The sequence below is a fragment of the Thamnophis elegans genome, chromosome 12 (assembly GCF_009769535.1).
Source record: "Thamnophis elegans isolate rThaEle1 chromosome 12, rThaEle1.pri, whole genome shotgun sequence".
In the NCBI taxonomy this organism is placed as follows: domain Eukaryota; kingdom Metazoa; phylum Chordata; class Lepidosauria; order Squamata; family Colubridae; genus Thamnophis; species Thamnophis elegans.
This window is the reverse complement of record NC_045552.1, coordinates 34,301,385-34,317,132: the sequence shown is the minus strand read 5'-3', so window position 1 is coordinate 34,317,132 and position 15,748 is coordinate 34,301,385. Positions and strand designations below refer to the sequence as shown.

At 41.2% G+C, this 15,748-nt stretch overlaps 1 protein-coding gene across 1 annotated transcript; it reads right to left on the bottom strand.

Moving 5' to 3' along the window:
- Positions 1 to 282: 282 nt before the first annotated feature.
- On the bottom strand, positions 283 to 15,473 carry CDX4 (caudal type homeobox 4). Its single transcript, XM_032228636.1, has 3 exons — positions 15,041 to 15,473; positions 2,396 to 2,541; positions 283 to 540 (listed from the first exon to the last, which is right to left on the bottom strand). The coding sequence occupies exons 1-3, from the start codon at positions 15,441 to 15,443 to the stop codon at positions 283 to 285; spliced, it is 807 nt and encodes a 268-aa protein (XP_032084527.1). The 5' UTR covers positions 15,444 to 15,473.
- Between the last annotated feature and the right edge of the window lie 275 nt (positions 15,474 to 15,748).

The following is a 15,748-nucleotide window of genomic DNA, read 5'->3' as shown; positions in this document are numbered from 1 at the left end:
CAATCTCTAGTCAAACAAAGTGCAGGACCACCAGTACAGAGGCAGGAGAAGTGTTCTGCTCCAGCCATTCTCTATGCCTCCAAACCAGCACAACTTTGTAACCGAGAGCTCATGATTCACCCCTCTCCCTCAGTATCACAGCACCTCTTGTCCAAAATGGTTGTGTGGGCACCAAGCTTTGGTGGAAAGTCCTCTGTCTTTTGGCTGTGGGGAAGCCAGGTGTGGGAGTTGCAGTGCCAACAACTCTCTTGGCTGCTGTGTTCTTGACCTGGCAGAAAGTCCTCACTGAGAGACCACAACTCGTGTGATTGTTCCGTTGTGCTGAAGACCATTCATGGAAAGAGGGGGAGGGGGAGGGGGAGGGGGAGGAAACAAAGTGCCAGCCATTTCTGATTGAGTCTGTGGGTCATGAACTGGAATAGGGCTGATGGAACCAGAGTCACTCTGGATGGAGCCCAGGCTGCCGCCATCAAAACTGGTCATTTTCTTCTTCATTAATTTCCTTTCTTTGGCTCTGCGATTTTGGAACCAGATTTTCACCTGCAAGAGCAAAACAGAGGAAGGGAGTAAAAATCACTTTGCTTTGGGAGCCTTAAAGATGAGCAAAGGCTAAAGCAAACCTGGGCTGCATTAACAGAGGAATAGAATCAAGATCACATGAAGTGTTAGTACCGCTTTATAAAGCCTCAGTAAAACCCCACTTGGAATTCTGCATCCAGTTTTGGTCACCACAATATAAAAAAGATGTGGAGACCATGGAAAGAGTGCAGAGAAGAGCAACAGAGTCTATTGGGAGGCTGGAGGCTAAAACATATGAAGAACAGTTGCAGGAATTGGTATGTCTAGATAGTGAAAAGAAGGACTAGTGGTGACATGATATCTATTTTCCAAAGCACCAAAAGGGAAGGGAAGGAACAATGGATGAAAACTAATCAAGGATAGAAGCAACTTAGAACCAAGGACAAATTTCTGGACAGGGTGATCATTCAACCAGCAGAAGGGTTTGCCTTCAAAGGTTGTAGGTGCTCCATCACTGGAGGATTTTAAGAAGAGACTGGACAGCCATATGTCTGGAATGATAGAGAGTCTCCTGCTTGAGCAGGGGGTTGGACTAGAAGATCTCCAAGGTCCCTTCCAATTCTGTTATTCTATGATTGACCCAACACCCTTTAGTGAAACTAGCCCATAGGAGGTAAGTCAAGCACATCACCCAAAGAAGTCCCTTCAGAGAGAAACAGGTGGATGTTGACTTAAGACCACAGATGAGCCCAAACTTCCTGCTGCTAAGCGAGACATTTGCTGCATTTTATGATCTGGTGTTAAGTTAGTTGCACAGTTGTTAAATGAATCTGGCTTGTCCATTGAGTTTGCTTGTTGAAAGGAGGTTTTCAAAATCTGAGTGGCCAGACACTTGATGAGCATGGAGGAATCTGCTGCTGGAAACCATTCTAATCCAGTCAATAATGACACTTTTTATCAGGGCTGCATTAAGGCCAACGGGTGCCCAACAATGGTGCTCAAGGGAAGCATAAACCTCCAGGGCATAAGATGAGAAACAAATGTGACATCTGATGCCACCTGTCAGCCAAGGTTTTAAACTTTACCTCTGCACTGAGCCAATTTTATAATAATAATAATAATAATAATAATAATAATAATAATAATAATAATAATGTAGATTAAAATCTACTGCAGCAAATAAGAACAATTACAAAAAAATTAACAAAAGTTGAGTATAGCAGTAAAACAGTGAAGAACAGCTAGAGGAAATATCTTTATGGTGCCACCTTTCCTTGGGGCACTAAGCATGGCTAATCCAGGGATTCTTTCAGCCATTGATCTACAAAAGGGACCACAGGAAAAGCCTGCATTGCCTTGAATCTGCAAAGGCCCTGATAGAAGAGAATATTTGTAGCTCAGGGTTAACCTGTGGGGTCCTTGGTGGTCAGTGCTAGCAGACACATCTACAAGAAAATCAACAAGCTCAGACAGCACCAAGGGCCTCAGGGGCAGACGTGGGATTCAGCAGGTTCTGACCAGCTCTGGAGAAGTGGTAGTGGAAATATTGAGTAGTTCAGAGAACTGGCAAATGCCACCTCTGACTGGCCCTGCCTCAATCTATTCTCTGCCTCCTGAGTCCCAGCTGATTGGGAGGGAATGGGGATTTTGCAGCATCCTTCCACTGCCACGCCCTCCAAGTCACACCCTCCAAGCCACGCCATGCCCACCATCCTATGCCACGCCCACCAAGCCATGCCCACAGAACTGGTAGTAAAAAAAATTGAATTCCACCACTACTCAGGGGATATTCTCTCCATGTTTTCCCACCCACCCAACTGGTCCCCTGCTCTGAATTGGAGTGAAAGCCTCCATCTGCAGGTAACTGAGGCTCTACCTGTCTCTCAGAAAGTCTCAGGTTTGCAGCAAGTTCAGACTTCCTTCGGATGGTGATGTATCGATTGTAATGAAACTCCTTCTCTAGTTCTAACCTCTGATGATCTGTGTACACCACACGGTACTTCTCTCTTGTTCTTGTTTTACCTGTTAGAAAAAGAAAGGAAGAAAAGTTTGCATTTGCTCCTGAAATCTTGGACCTGTCTAATCCAGGCTTTGGCTAAACCAAATGAAGAAGATGCAAATATGCTGGAAAATGCCAACACTATTTTGGCTAAGCCTGTCTTCCAAGCAGAACTAACAATAATACCATTTATTAAAAATTACTATTAAATGTATTGTATTTGTATATAAGTGTAATTTATGTGCACTGAGCGTTTATGGCCAGTAAAGAATATTCCAATTCCAATATAAATAATACTAGTATTTACAAAGCATCTCTGGTCTAATCCTTATGCTTCAAAAATGATTTGGAAGAAGTACTTTAGACTTTGTGTGAACCCAGCATCTCACTCTTATTCATTAAAGCACTCCTTCTGTTTTATGCTTCTGTGCAAGCCTACAAAAACGCACTCTGCTTTAAAAGTGACATTCATGGAATGAGTTGGTCCCTTAAAACAATGGCAGCTATTTTTCATAGCCCATGAAGAATTCTGGGAAAAGTCAGATTGCTTTAAGAAATAGCAGAGAGATGCTACAGTTGCACAAGAATAAAAATTCCATTCAATTATTTTCAAAATGTGCACATGACCTGGGTCAGGGATCAGAAGGCACATTCAAGCATATTTTGGTTTTGCTCTACAAGCATCCTTACCCATAACTTCTGAAACAGCTAAAAGCTTGCAAAAACATTTCCTAGTTGACCTGCACGGGTTGTGGAGGCCTCTGCAGACAGGAGAGAAGGAGATTGTGGCTGCCAGCAATCATTGCTAGGGCATCAGAATTTAGGTGGGGAGACGTTTTGTGTTGGAAATATGAGCCATGCATAGAGAATGGCCGTCAGATGTCATTTTCCATTAAACTTGAAGGGCACCATTGTCTCTTGACTTAATGGTAGCCTTTCTCCAGCTGATCAACTTCAGAAGTGGTAGGCCATACAGGCAGTCCTCAACTTACAACAGTTTATTTAGTGACCATTCAAAGTTACAGCACTGAAAAAAGTGACTTATGACCATTTTTCACCCTTATGACCTCATGGCCACCTGATTTACATTTGGATACTTGGCAACTGACGCACATTTATGATAGTTGCAGTGTCCCAGGGTCATATTTTTTGCTCCTTTTGCAACCTCCTGACAAGCAAAGTCAATGGGGAAGCCAGATTCACTTAACAACCAGGCTACTGATTTAACAACTGTAGTGATTCACTTAACAAATGTGGCAAGAAAAGTCATAAAATGGGGTAAAACTCACCTAACAAATTTCTCCATAACAACATAAATTTTGGGCTCAATTGTGGTTGTGAGTTGAGGACTACCTGTATTTCCAACCCGTCCAATCAGTCTGGTGTCATGGGAATGATACCTGAAGGGCCCACCCAGAAATATGGAACGGAAAAAAGCACAGCAAGCTCTCTGACATCAACCTTTGAGGCACTCAGTGACTGACCGTGCCAGCACACTGAATGAATCTTATGCTTCTGAGACTTCCCTTTCTCTGTTTACGGGGACTTAAAAAAATATGACCAGTTACTATCAAGTTGAGCTTGGGCCTGATGACTTGATGGAAATACCAATGTATTTTTTCTTGGCAATAATAGGGAACCGTTATTGCCTTCTTCCCAGATGTTTGAAACTTCTTCGTTAGGCAATAAGCCTTGGATTTTCTAGTGATCACCTGTTTAGCTTTTTGAGATCAAAGAGTATGGCTGGGTGCTGGAAACTGTAGGAATAAAAAGGGAATTCTTCTCCTTTCTCAACCTCAGGAACTTTCTTAATTTTGGGGGTTGAAGTCTATACATCTTAAAGTTATTAAGATTGAGAAATTCTGCATTAGAATAATTTCCACTAACTTCTTGCAATTGGACTTACTTTCCATGCTTGTTGGAGCTGCACATGGTGGTCTAGATAATCAGAGACCAAAGGTAAATTGAAGTGGAGGAAGAGTTAGGATTTCTCACTTTAAGAACTTGGCAAAATTCCTGCCTCCTGACAATAGATGCAAACCTTAATTTGAAGGATTGTATTTATAGGAATTCTATTTGGTCCCTATGTCAAAATTACAGCTATAGTTTTGGAAAGAGAAATAAGCTTTAAGTGTTAAGCTTTAAGGACAATGTCTAGATAGTGAAAAGAAGATGACAATGACTGAACCAATAGCACCTTAAGGGCTTAAATTCGGTTTCAGTAAATTTCACAAAGCAACACAAGTGATTTGCCACTGAAATAGCCTTCTTCTGGTCTGCTGTGGTGTCCTAAAGGTGGACTTCTTGCCTCACAATCAGGAGGTTGGGAGTTCGATCCTAGGTAGAGGCAGATATAGGGTCTTCTGCTTGGGCAGGCGGTTGGACTAGATGACCTGCAAGATCCCTTCCAACTCTGTTAATCTGTTCTTCTGTTTGATGGTCACATGGGCATTAGGCAGATATATCATGATAACATGCACGAATGACAATTGTGTGATGATGTGACTTTCTTGCTGTGAATCAGGGACATTGAGACCTCATGCAGAAGAACTTCAACTTTCCATCTAACTGGAAATTTGCAGAACTTGTCAAGAATGTTCTAATTTTGAATCCTATGTATACTTGGCACATTTCAGAGAAGTTAGTTGGAATATTCCCTCAAAAATATAATTTAAGGAACAGAATTTTTACTCCGAAATATTAAAGGGCTTACAATTCTCACTAAAAAATTATGAATTTCCCAAAAGTCTATATTAAAACTGCATTTTTTAGAAAGCCATGCCTTATGGAAAATAATTTCCTGAATCATTTCTTTTTAAGCTATCTTTAACACTAAAAATCTCCCATCATCTGTGTCATACATTGTACGATAACTCCCCACATGTTAAACCTTTGCTGCTGTTTAGAATTGTTTTGCTCAGAGACTTAGAAAATTAAGTCTGTGGCTGTTTTAAAAAGCTGCTGCTTTTCAAGTGGCCGCTTTCACCATGAAGTGGTGAGTGAATGGCTGTCTGGTTCATTTTGAAAGATGGACCGACCAGGCAGCCATTGAAACAGAGATTGGGGAATAGGATACGATAGCATAGGAAGGCTGAAAAGAATAGACTCTTCTTTTGAGATGTTAGATGTAGGAAAGAAGAATGGGTGCCCTGGGCTGGAATGTGTAATGGGGACTGGTAAAGGAATGGCGGGAGACCCATTTAAAGGGGCCTTTTGTCATCAGAGAGAATTAGGTTGTTGACTCTGAACAAAACAACTTGCCAGGTGTTTTAAAACCAGGACCTGTTTTAAGGATATTCAAGTTATTCTAGCAGTCTGAGGCCCTGCCTTGCGCTTGGCGAGTGTGTGTGTGGGGGGGGGGGGGCAGGTTTCTCCTTGGCCATAAAATTCACAGGGCACTTTTTCAGAACAGAATAAAAGCCAAGCGAGGGCCTCTTTATTTGCTGTGAAAATCATCTGTCTTTCCGGCAATATAACTGCTAAAGAAAAGGAGCAGAAGCAAGGATGCATATCAAAGCCCCCCTCTCCACCTCCAAAAAGTGTCAAAATAAGGTCTGCTGCTTGATATGGCAAACTAGCCCTGACTCAAGACAATGGAATCAAGGGACAAGGAGGAGCAGGAAGAGGCTCCTGAACCTCACAACTAGTTTATAAAGAAAATAAATTAGCATTCAAAGTGCCCCTGGTTTTCCCTGTCTTCTCGGCTTGAGCCTAGCTCCTGTTTTACATCAGCCGGCATATTCCTGGTCACAGGAATTTGTGAATTTGTCCTTGTCTGTGAATTCAGCAGGACAACAACAACAGCTGAGCTCTGCCTCCACGTTGGGAAATTCCATCCCTTTCCAATTCCATCGAGGCGAAGGAGCTTCAAAGGGTTAGAGGAGAGGTTCACCAACAGCCTTCCCCAGCCTGGCGTCTTCTAGGTGGGCTCCACAAGTACAAGGGAGAAGATTTGTATCTCAGCTTCTCTGGAGAACCCCAAGTGGAAAGAGGGCTTGAAGGCAACAGAGAATGAGGGACATTGTGATTCTAACATCTGAAAGATGCCAGATTGGGGAAGCTTAGCTTAGGCAAGATTTTGAAAGGAACTGAGAATGCTTTTTTTGAGGGGTTCTTGGTGTGCTCTGAGTTTGGTTTTCTTGCAGACATTTCATTACTCAAACTAGGTAACATCATTTGAGCATTGATGATGTTAGATAGTTGGAGTAATGAATCATCTGCAAGAAAACAACCAAACTCAGAGAGCACCAAGGATTTCTCATTTCAACAAATGTTCTCCTTTATTAATGCTTTTTCTATACCCTGGAAGGTACAAGTTTTAAGAAGGCTGTTTGGGCATCTTCCATCCATCACTTAGTCAATGTTAATAAAATGATTCCGATAGCAATATTTAAATCTAACTAAACTTTATTTTAACCTCCTACTCCAAATGTAATTTAGGCTTTGCATCTTTCATTTTTATTTTTCCTGAAAGAAAGCTTATATATGGGACTTAGCATTTTGTTTCATGACTCAACCTTCATAATCCTTCTCTCAGTTCATGATTCTCAACATTTTGATGAATTTCGTTCCTGATAGTGCAACATCATTTTATTTATACCACTTCTTCCAGCATCCTATGCATTTGTAATGCTAAATAATAAAATGGTTGCTTTATTTCTTATTCCTGAGTTGTAACATAGACAAGCGACACCAACTTCATTCCAATCCATAGAAGCAATACAGAATGAAGTCCCTGTTTGTGTTAAAAGTATTAAAGCTCCATGGAAGTTACTATTGTCTCATCTAACAGCTGGCAAGTGACTGTTGAACAATGCCACTGGTTGTCTCTCTGCTGCTAAGAGAAACCATCGAGACAGTGTGGTATAGTAGTGAAGACACTGGGCCGGTTTAGGTGGAAACTTCTACTCTCATCCATGAAAACATACTGGGTGACTTTTAAGCAAGTCAATCCAAACCACCTCTCAGAATTGTTGCTATTGGGAAAGAAATGAAGTCTAAGATTTTTCAGCCACTTGAAGAAAAGCTGAATAGAAATAGGAGACATGAATAAACAATTGAATAAACCATAGCCTTCAGATAACCCTGAAGAGTGTTTGAAGACTGCAGTTGGTCCAGAATGCAGCCGCACGAGCGATAAAGGGTGTACCCAGATACACCCATGTTACACCTATCCTCCGCGAGCTGCACTGGCTCCCCATTGGTCTCCGGACCCGCTTCAAGGTGCTAGTCGTTACTTTTAAAGCCCTACATGGTATTGGACCTGGCTACCTGAGAGATCGCCTCCTGCCATTCACCTCCCAACGACCAATAAGATCGCACAGGTTGGGCCTCCTCTGGGTGCTGTCGACCGGACAATGCCGGCTGGCGGCTCCCCGAGGGAGGGCCTTCTCTGTAGCTGCACCGGCCTTATGGAACGAGCTACCCGCAGAGATCCGGACCCTTACCACTCTCCCGGCCTTCCGTAAAGCGACCAAGACCTGGCTGTTCCGGCAGGCCTAGGGCTGTTGATTAAAATCCAGCCCCACGTGATTGAATAGATGATATCTTATTTTAAATAATTGTATTTTTAATATTTTTATGTCTTTACTTTTGTTGTGAGCCGCCCAGAGTCCCTAGGGAGTGGGCGGCATACAAATCTTATTAAAGTTGCAAAGTTGCAAAGTTGCAAAGTTTTCAGTTATGGCTTTTGGAGTTGGCTTAGCAGAGGCATTTAACTGGTTGAATCATATCTTGTAGCAGTGGTGAGTTTCAATTTATTTTACTATTGGTTCGCTCGTGCCCATGCGCAGAAGTGTCCAAGCGGGTAGGTGTAGCCTCCTGTCACCGCCACTACTACTGATCGGAGCGAACCGGCAGAAACCTACCTCTGTCTTGTAGTTATCAAAGGCATTTTAATGCAGCCTTTAATTGCTGCCCTTTAGATTCCTTTTAATATTTTTGGACACTTAATTGCAAATGATGGTTCTTAGTTTCCTCTGATTTCCTCAATAATTACTTTGTAATGGTGATACCTTTTGCTGTGTATCTATGAATAGTATGATGTCTTGGAAATTTTTATTTAAACTGAAGAATGTTTAAAGGATTTAAAATATACCAAATCAAAATTATGTTAGTTGGGTATTTCCTTCTCCCTCTAGTTTTTACTTTCTATCTTAAAGGATTGGTAATATGTTGGATTAGTGTTTTGTGAATCCAGATTTGGTGGCTTGAAGGTTCTTAAACCAACAGCTAAGACAATGAAGAGTCAAATCACGTCTGTCTAATCACATCTATTCTATGACACATACTAAATCTAGAAGCTCTTTTTAAATGCTATGACTTAACTCATGGGCAGGAAAAGGTTTCTGTTGAAGTAGAATCAGGCAAGATATCTGGCTTGATGTTTTGTTACACACACAAGAAAAAGTTCCTACTCAAAGGAATGACTGGTACTGTTCATTTGACCAGTTCCAGAGATTTTGTGTGAATTATGATAAACAGAAATCAAATCACCAACTGTGCTGAAGGACTGACATGAGGATACCAGGGCAGAGAATGTGGATTTAAGTTGTGAAAGTGCTAAAAACTGGGCACCCCTCCTTTCTCTCCCAAGGCCTTTAAATGTTCTTCATGCATTATAGGCTGCTTTGTGAACAGTTAATCCGCACTGGGAGAAACTTCCAAAACAGTGAATGCACAACTTTGCTTATAGTGTCAGTGTAGGAAAGATTTAGGTGGACTCACAATGGTTTCCTCAGCTAAGAGTCAGTCAGACTGCAATGCTCAGGATTCACAGAACTGCAATGCTGACGGAGGTTTCTGGGATTGTAGTGCAACACATCTGGAAGACACCAGTTCAGAGAAGTCTTGTTTAATACTCCAATGTGGGATAATGGTTCAGGTGTTGGGCCAGAGTTCAAGTCCACCTTCAAGTGCGGGATCTCAGTGGATGATGTTGAGGCAGCTCCCCCTGAGCTGAGCCTCCCTCATAGGCCTACTCTTATGGGGATGAAATAGAATTTCCCATTGAAATGAAAATAGATTAATGGATTATAAAACCATATCTGAGCCTATTGGTTTTACCCTCCCAGGATAATCCAATCCCTAATTCATCTGTCTCCAGTTTCATAGGAAACCTTGTCCACCATCAGTCATCACCTTCTTAATCCATAATATGCCAGTCAAATGAATGACTATCTTTATGCTGGTCTAAAATTAACAGAGATTTCATTTGATTTGAATGAATCAATTATTATATTCATAATTATAAACAAATGTTCCATTAGTGGGTGATTTACCTATAAGTACAGGTAGTCCTTGATTTACAACAGTTCACTTAATGACCATTCAAAGTTACAATGAAAAAAGTGACTCATGACCATTTTTCACACTTATGACCATTGCATGATCACATGATTTACATTAGGATGTTGACAACTGACTCATATTTATGATGGTTGCAGTGTACCAGTGTCACCTTTTGCGACCTTCTTATAAGCAAAGTCAATGGGGAAGCCAGATTCACTTAACAACCATGTTACTAATTTAACAACTGCAGTGATTCATTTAACAAATTTGGCAAGAGAAGTCATAAAATGAGGCAGAACTCATTTAACAAATGTCTCACTTAGCAACTTAAATTTTGGGCTCAATTGTGGTTGTAAGTTGTACATGTTCAGTAAAACATTGGTGTTGGCCAAATGTTCATCTCCTATTCCTGTGAATAACCAAATGAGCTACTTGTCGAATTCTATGCCTGGTCCAAGATGGATGGGGGAATGATTTCTACACCAAACCATCTAATTCAGATAATTTATGTTTTGCCAATCCAGGTTACTTTACTCCAGAGCAAACTTTTTACATCCTTCCTACAGCTTTGGATGCAGGGTCTACTGAGGAAAAACAACCAAAGGGAAAACAGGTGTCACTGGGAACAATCCAAAGACAAGTCAGAACAAGATGGGGTGGCAACACGAAGTTGTGGTTAGTTTTGTTTAAATTTGTAGCCCCCCCCCCATGATGAATTTGAGGGTGGGGGAGAGCAAACAAAGGATTTGAGGAAAAGCTTCATTTTATTGATCAAGTCCTTTGCCTGCCTAAATGTACCCTATACTTACCCTAATCTTACACTTACCCCAGATTAACAGTGAGCAGACCTTCTCAATTTATTTCATTGCCTTGCCATTCTTGCTGCCTGTTCTCCTTTAGAATAGCTGAGTTGGAAGGTACCCTAGAGGTCCTCTAGTCCAACCCCCTGGCCAAGTAGGAGAACCTAGATCATTCCAGACAAATGGCTGTCCAAATTCTTCTGGAGACAAGCTGTTCCATTTCTTAAATGTTCTCACTGTTGGGACATTTCTCCTTAGTTTTAGGTTGCCTCTCCCCTTGATAATCTTACATCCGTTACTTCCTGTCTTGCCCTCAGGTGCTTCTTCCTTTTGCCCTTTGTTTTGGTCTATTAGAGTCAGTGGCCCAGAAAAATTCTTGAACTCCTGGTATAACTGATTTATGGTGCTTTGTTACCTTGTATGAGAAGCATTCTCCATCTTATCATTTCAAATATGGATGTGTATCTTAAATGGGACTTTCCTTTTTGGGAGGCTTGGACAATTGGTTCTCACTGTTCCCACCCAAATGGCCCTGAGAGTATCAATAACAAAATATGATGATAAAAAGAGGAGATGCTACTAAGCTAATATTTGTGATGGCACATCAGTCTGTTTCTTAACTGTTTCTCTGCCGAATATTTTTTGCTCCAAGAAAAGTCTGTCTGTGGGCAGGTTAACAGTGTTTGGTAATTGGCAGTTTACCTCAGTGGAAGTGAGCCTGAAACTTTTGAATCTAATATCTGTCCTCATAGTGGAGCAGCTGGCATTGTGGGTGCTAAATAAGCCTTCAGAAGCAACTGAATGACTCAACAAAGTTTGGCCACCTGTCATGTAAGCAACAGCAACTATGGAAAGAACTTTAGAGTCCATTTCCAAATGAGAAGTTATTTCCAAGATGTTTTGCCATCCTTGGAAAGTCTCTCAAATCACCATCAAAATGGTACCTTATGAATGTCCTTATAGGTCCTCATGAGAATTGCCATAAAATTATGTATTTTTATGATGACTTATTGAATAAACCACAGCTTTTTAGCAACACATACACCCCAAACCAAGCAAACCATATTCCTGCTTAGCAGAATGTAGCATGAATGTAACCAATGTTACAAAATGGTGTATTCTTCCTCTCCCCCCAAAAAGGGAGGGAAGCACACTTAGAGAAGAGCGGAGGAAGGATCCCAGATATGGAATCAGCTCTTCTACTCCGAAAGCCCCCCCCCGCTTTTTTTTAGTTTAGAAAATCAAACCCAGTCTAAGCTATGACCGAGGTCCATAAAATGGTGTTGTTTGCATTGCTCTTCTGTATATTAAGACTGGGATGAATTGTCAAAGCAATTTTTTCAGATGGGTTGAAGAAAGTCATTTCTCTAGCTTTTGGACCTTATTCCAACAATAGCTCCTTCAGGAAGGCTTTGGAAAGAACATGTACCTATTCAGGAGGGAGGGACAACTGGGCTTGAGCAACGGTTAACAATCATAACATCCACAGATGAAGATGGTAGAGCTTAGATTGCTAGGAGAAAGGAAAGGACATGTTCTAGTGGTGAACCCACCCGTTGTGGCTGAAGGCAGAGCCTGAAAGGAAGGCTTCTCATCCAGGTAGGTTAGATACTAAGAGCTTCACTAGAATTAGCTATGAGACTAAGCATTACTACTAATCCCTTGGATTCATATAATGAAACAGGACCACACTGTGCATTTATCTCAGTCCATATGGAGAACATTTGCCCCTTATTGCAGAAATGACTGGAGAAGCAACTGTCTCTCTCTCTGGTCTTGTAACATTCTTATTCAAAACATTTCTTTGTTTGCTGCAACACAAAAGTTCAGCCTCCAGATGCACAAGGAAATAAATTCTTATTTGATTAGGCCTCCCATCTGGTGCCTTTCAAAGATGTGGCCCACCAACCTTCACCAGCCATCAATGGGAGTTAGTTTTACACCATGCTAAACCCAGGTTAAAAATGCAACTGCACCCTTGACATCATATGGGTGCAGCCAAACAAATCATCTTTATCTTCAAGGAAATTATTCAAACAAGATGGTAACAAAAAGGTTGAGTTCCCCAAATGCTACCACAAGCTATCCAACCCTATTTTAGATTAGCTAAGCATTGTGTGAATCCAGATGTTCTTCTGCAGCTTACTTTGGATGCAATTCTCAGAACCATAAAGCCCACACTAGCTGGGAATTCTGGGATTTGCAGTCTGAAAGGGGCCAGAGAAGGCCAAGTTATATATGCAAGATGTGAACTAGATGCTGCTGTCTGTCTGTCTGTCTGTCTGTTCACCCTTGTATCTATGACACTATGTATCAATAGACTAAAGGTATCAGGGGTTTCTATAAGCCACCTTTTGATAATTTAATCCAAAGCAGCGTTTTACTTCTTATCTGCAGATTAATATGAGAAACTGGAGAGATACAGTTAAAAAGTGGGAGTTCCCTGAAGTAAGTCTTTCTTCCCTCTATTCAGGAGCTCTCAAGAAATATATTTAAATATTCATTTATAAAGTGTTATTAGAAACTAATTTGCCTTGAAAATTGTCAGTTTTTGTTCATAATCCTGACACAGTTTATTATTTTACAACAGTGTATTTCAAACTTAGCAACTTTAAGATGTGCGGAGCTCAAGTCCTAGAATTGTCCAGCCCCAGAAACCCACATATCTAAAAGTTGTCAAACCTCTGATTTACAAGCAAGATGACTAGATTGGAAGTTTTGCAGATAGTTTTAAACCCAAATTGAAAACTAGAGATGAGAGACAAGACCACGTTAGACACAGGTAATAAAACAGTATTTGCTAGCCCTTTCCCCCCATTTACATCCCTTCAAATGTCTCTAGAATACTACAGTTAGTTTCCAAATGAGGGAGGCTGTGAATTCTGGATACTGTAGTTCAAGGCATCTTTAAAAGTGTTATATTTAATGTATTTAGTCAAAATCTGTGAATTTATAAAACTCACATTGTACTGAAACTTATTTAACAACAACAGTGTGTTGTAGTTCTCACACTACTTTGAACCATAAACTCACCTGGGACACACAACAAATCTGACTGGATTTTTATTTACAACTAGATGCTTATCTAGCATCTCATATAATGTGAAGACTGCTGCTAGATGTGTAGAGTGTTATGGAGACCTATTACTAACATTAAAATAGACTAATGTGGCATTATTTGACATCTGACTAGTTGGCTAATGAAACATCTGCAAGCAACCAAGCTCAGCACCAAGTACTCCACAGCTCAACCTGGGCGACATCTATTCTGTCAATGTTCAATATACAATACACTAATATTAGTGTTAATGCAGCTGTAACTAATTTTCTCATACCTTTAGCATCAAGCAAAACAATTTTCCAATCTATCTAAGGTGCCTTCTATAAAATCATTTGCAATGTTTATCCTGCCTGTTTGTTAAATCCATTGTTATTAACATTCTGGAAGGTTCTCTATCAAGAGATCAAAGGTATTTTTTTCTGCTTCTTAGATCCCGGCATTCCTAGAGGCATCTAGCAAGAGCCCCTTTTATCCTGAGGATCCATGTGAAATGTTAATGGCGGTTAACCTGAAAATGAACCCAGGTAAGCAATGAATTGCATGCAAGCATTGTCCTTTAAATGTCAGTTTGGTTCTGTTGTTATGCAAATGAATTTTTAAAGAGGCAAAGTTCACCCTTGATTTCAAGTGCAAAGGGCCGATGCAGAGGAAGAAGCTTTGAAATAAAGGAGAATATTTGTAGCTCAGGGTTGAAAAGAGGGGTCCTTGGCACTCTCTGAGCTCTGTTGCTTCCTTGCAGACGTTTCATTATCCAAACTAATGCTCATTTGGGTAATGAAAGGTCTGCAAGAAAACAACCAAGCTCAGAGAGCACCCCCCAAGCTTTGAAATAAATAGGACTTCGATGAAGATTGTAATGCGGATTGTATATAGCAGGAAAACTGTTGGTCTACAGTAGACCCAAAATCAGTTTGCTACCACTTTTTCCTGATTTATTTGTGAGCAGCAGCTCATTTCATTGGATGCTGCTGGAAGGATTATTTAGCTGGTTTGCATTCAAGCCTCAAGCCAACCCAACATTAATAAGCAATGTATGCAAATCCTAACCTTTTCAGATCCCACTCAGGACCACAGCAATTCTATCCCTCATCTTGTATCAGGAGCTGAAGGGTTTTTAAAAACATCAATTTCTTCCTCTGCCAGCCCATTGTTCCTTCCCCCCCTTCCCCCCAATGGAGCCCCTTTTTATGAATACATCCTTTGCTTGGAGAACCAATTATTGAGACCTTAAATCAAAGTTGTGACTCAAGAGCTCAATCAGAAGATGAGAAAACCCACTTTCAATTTGGGATGATCTGTCCCTTGGCAGAGTGACAGTGAGGAAAGTTACAGATTTTGAGGCGGAGGGGAGAATTTAGATTGCCAACATACCTGTTGAAGTAGACTGGACCGTTTTCCTCATCCATTCATAGGAGCTGTGCCGCTGGCTGAGGGGAGGAGAATTTGCCTCTGGATTCATGGTGTCCAGAGAAGGTAAAGTCACAGAACCAGCAGAATTCAGGGAGCTGTAATCAGCAGAAGAAAAGGAGACTTGTCCAGGAGAAGATCTGTTGATCTGGGTGGAGGTTAGGGTGTTGGAGGTTCCTGGCCCATAAGCACCCCAATCCTCCCGAGGCAGCCCATAAGGTGTTCCCCAAGTCCCTGAAGGTTGTCCACGATTCTCCATACTTTGAGGATGATGGTATCCTATGTAATCTACATAAGGTGTAGCAGAAGGGAAGTTTTGTGCTGGTAGGTTGCTGCTGCCGTTGCATCGTACAGAACCTGGATACATCCTGGCTTCTTTTTCCAAAATATAACTCACATAGATGAAGTTCATCCCCTAACTTCTTCTTGACCAGGCATCCTGCTCCTTGGGAGGGTGTGTGTGCGCTGATTATACACGTCCTCTTCTTGCTCTCTTGCTCTCTCTTTTTCAAGCCTAAACCTAGACTGGTTTTGCAGATTACTCAGGAGGTCTCTTTACTACCCATCCTTGACAATAGGAACCCTGGTGCTGGGCTAGCAGTGGACTGAGGATCTGCCTAATGTCAAAGATAACTGGCTACTCCCAAACATTTGCATTCAAATGAAGGGTTG

What these genes read in the sequence shown, in the direction of transcription:
- CDX4 (XM_032228636.1), bottom strand. Translation starts at nt 15,443, where the DNA reads ATGTATCCAGGTTCTGTACGATGCAACGGCAGCAGCAACCTACCAGCA. An exon ending in GGTCCAGTCTACTTCAACAG is followed by an intron (nt 2,542 to 15,040) that starts GTATGTTGGCAA and finishes TTTTTCTAACAG; the next exon opens with GTAAAACAAGAACAAGAGAG. An exon ending in TGAGACTTTCTGAGAGACAG is followed by an intron (nt 541 to 2,395) that starts GTAGAGCCTCAG and finishes TTGCTCTTGCAG; the next exon opens with GTGAAAATCTGGTTCCAAAA.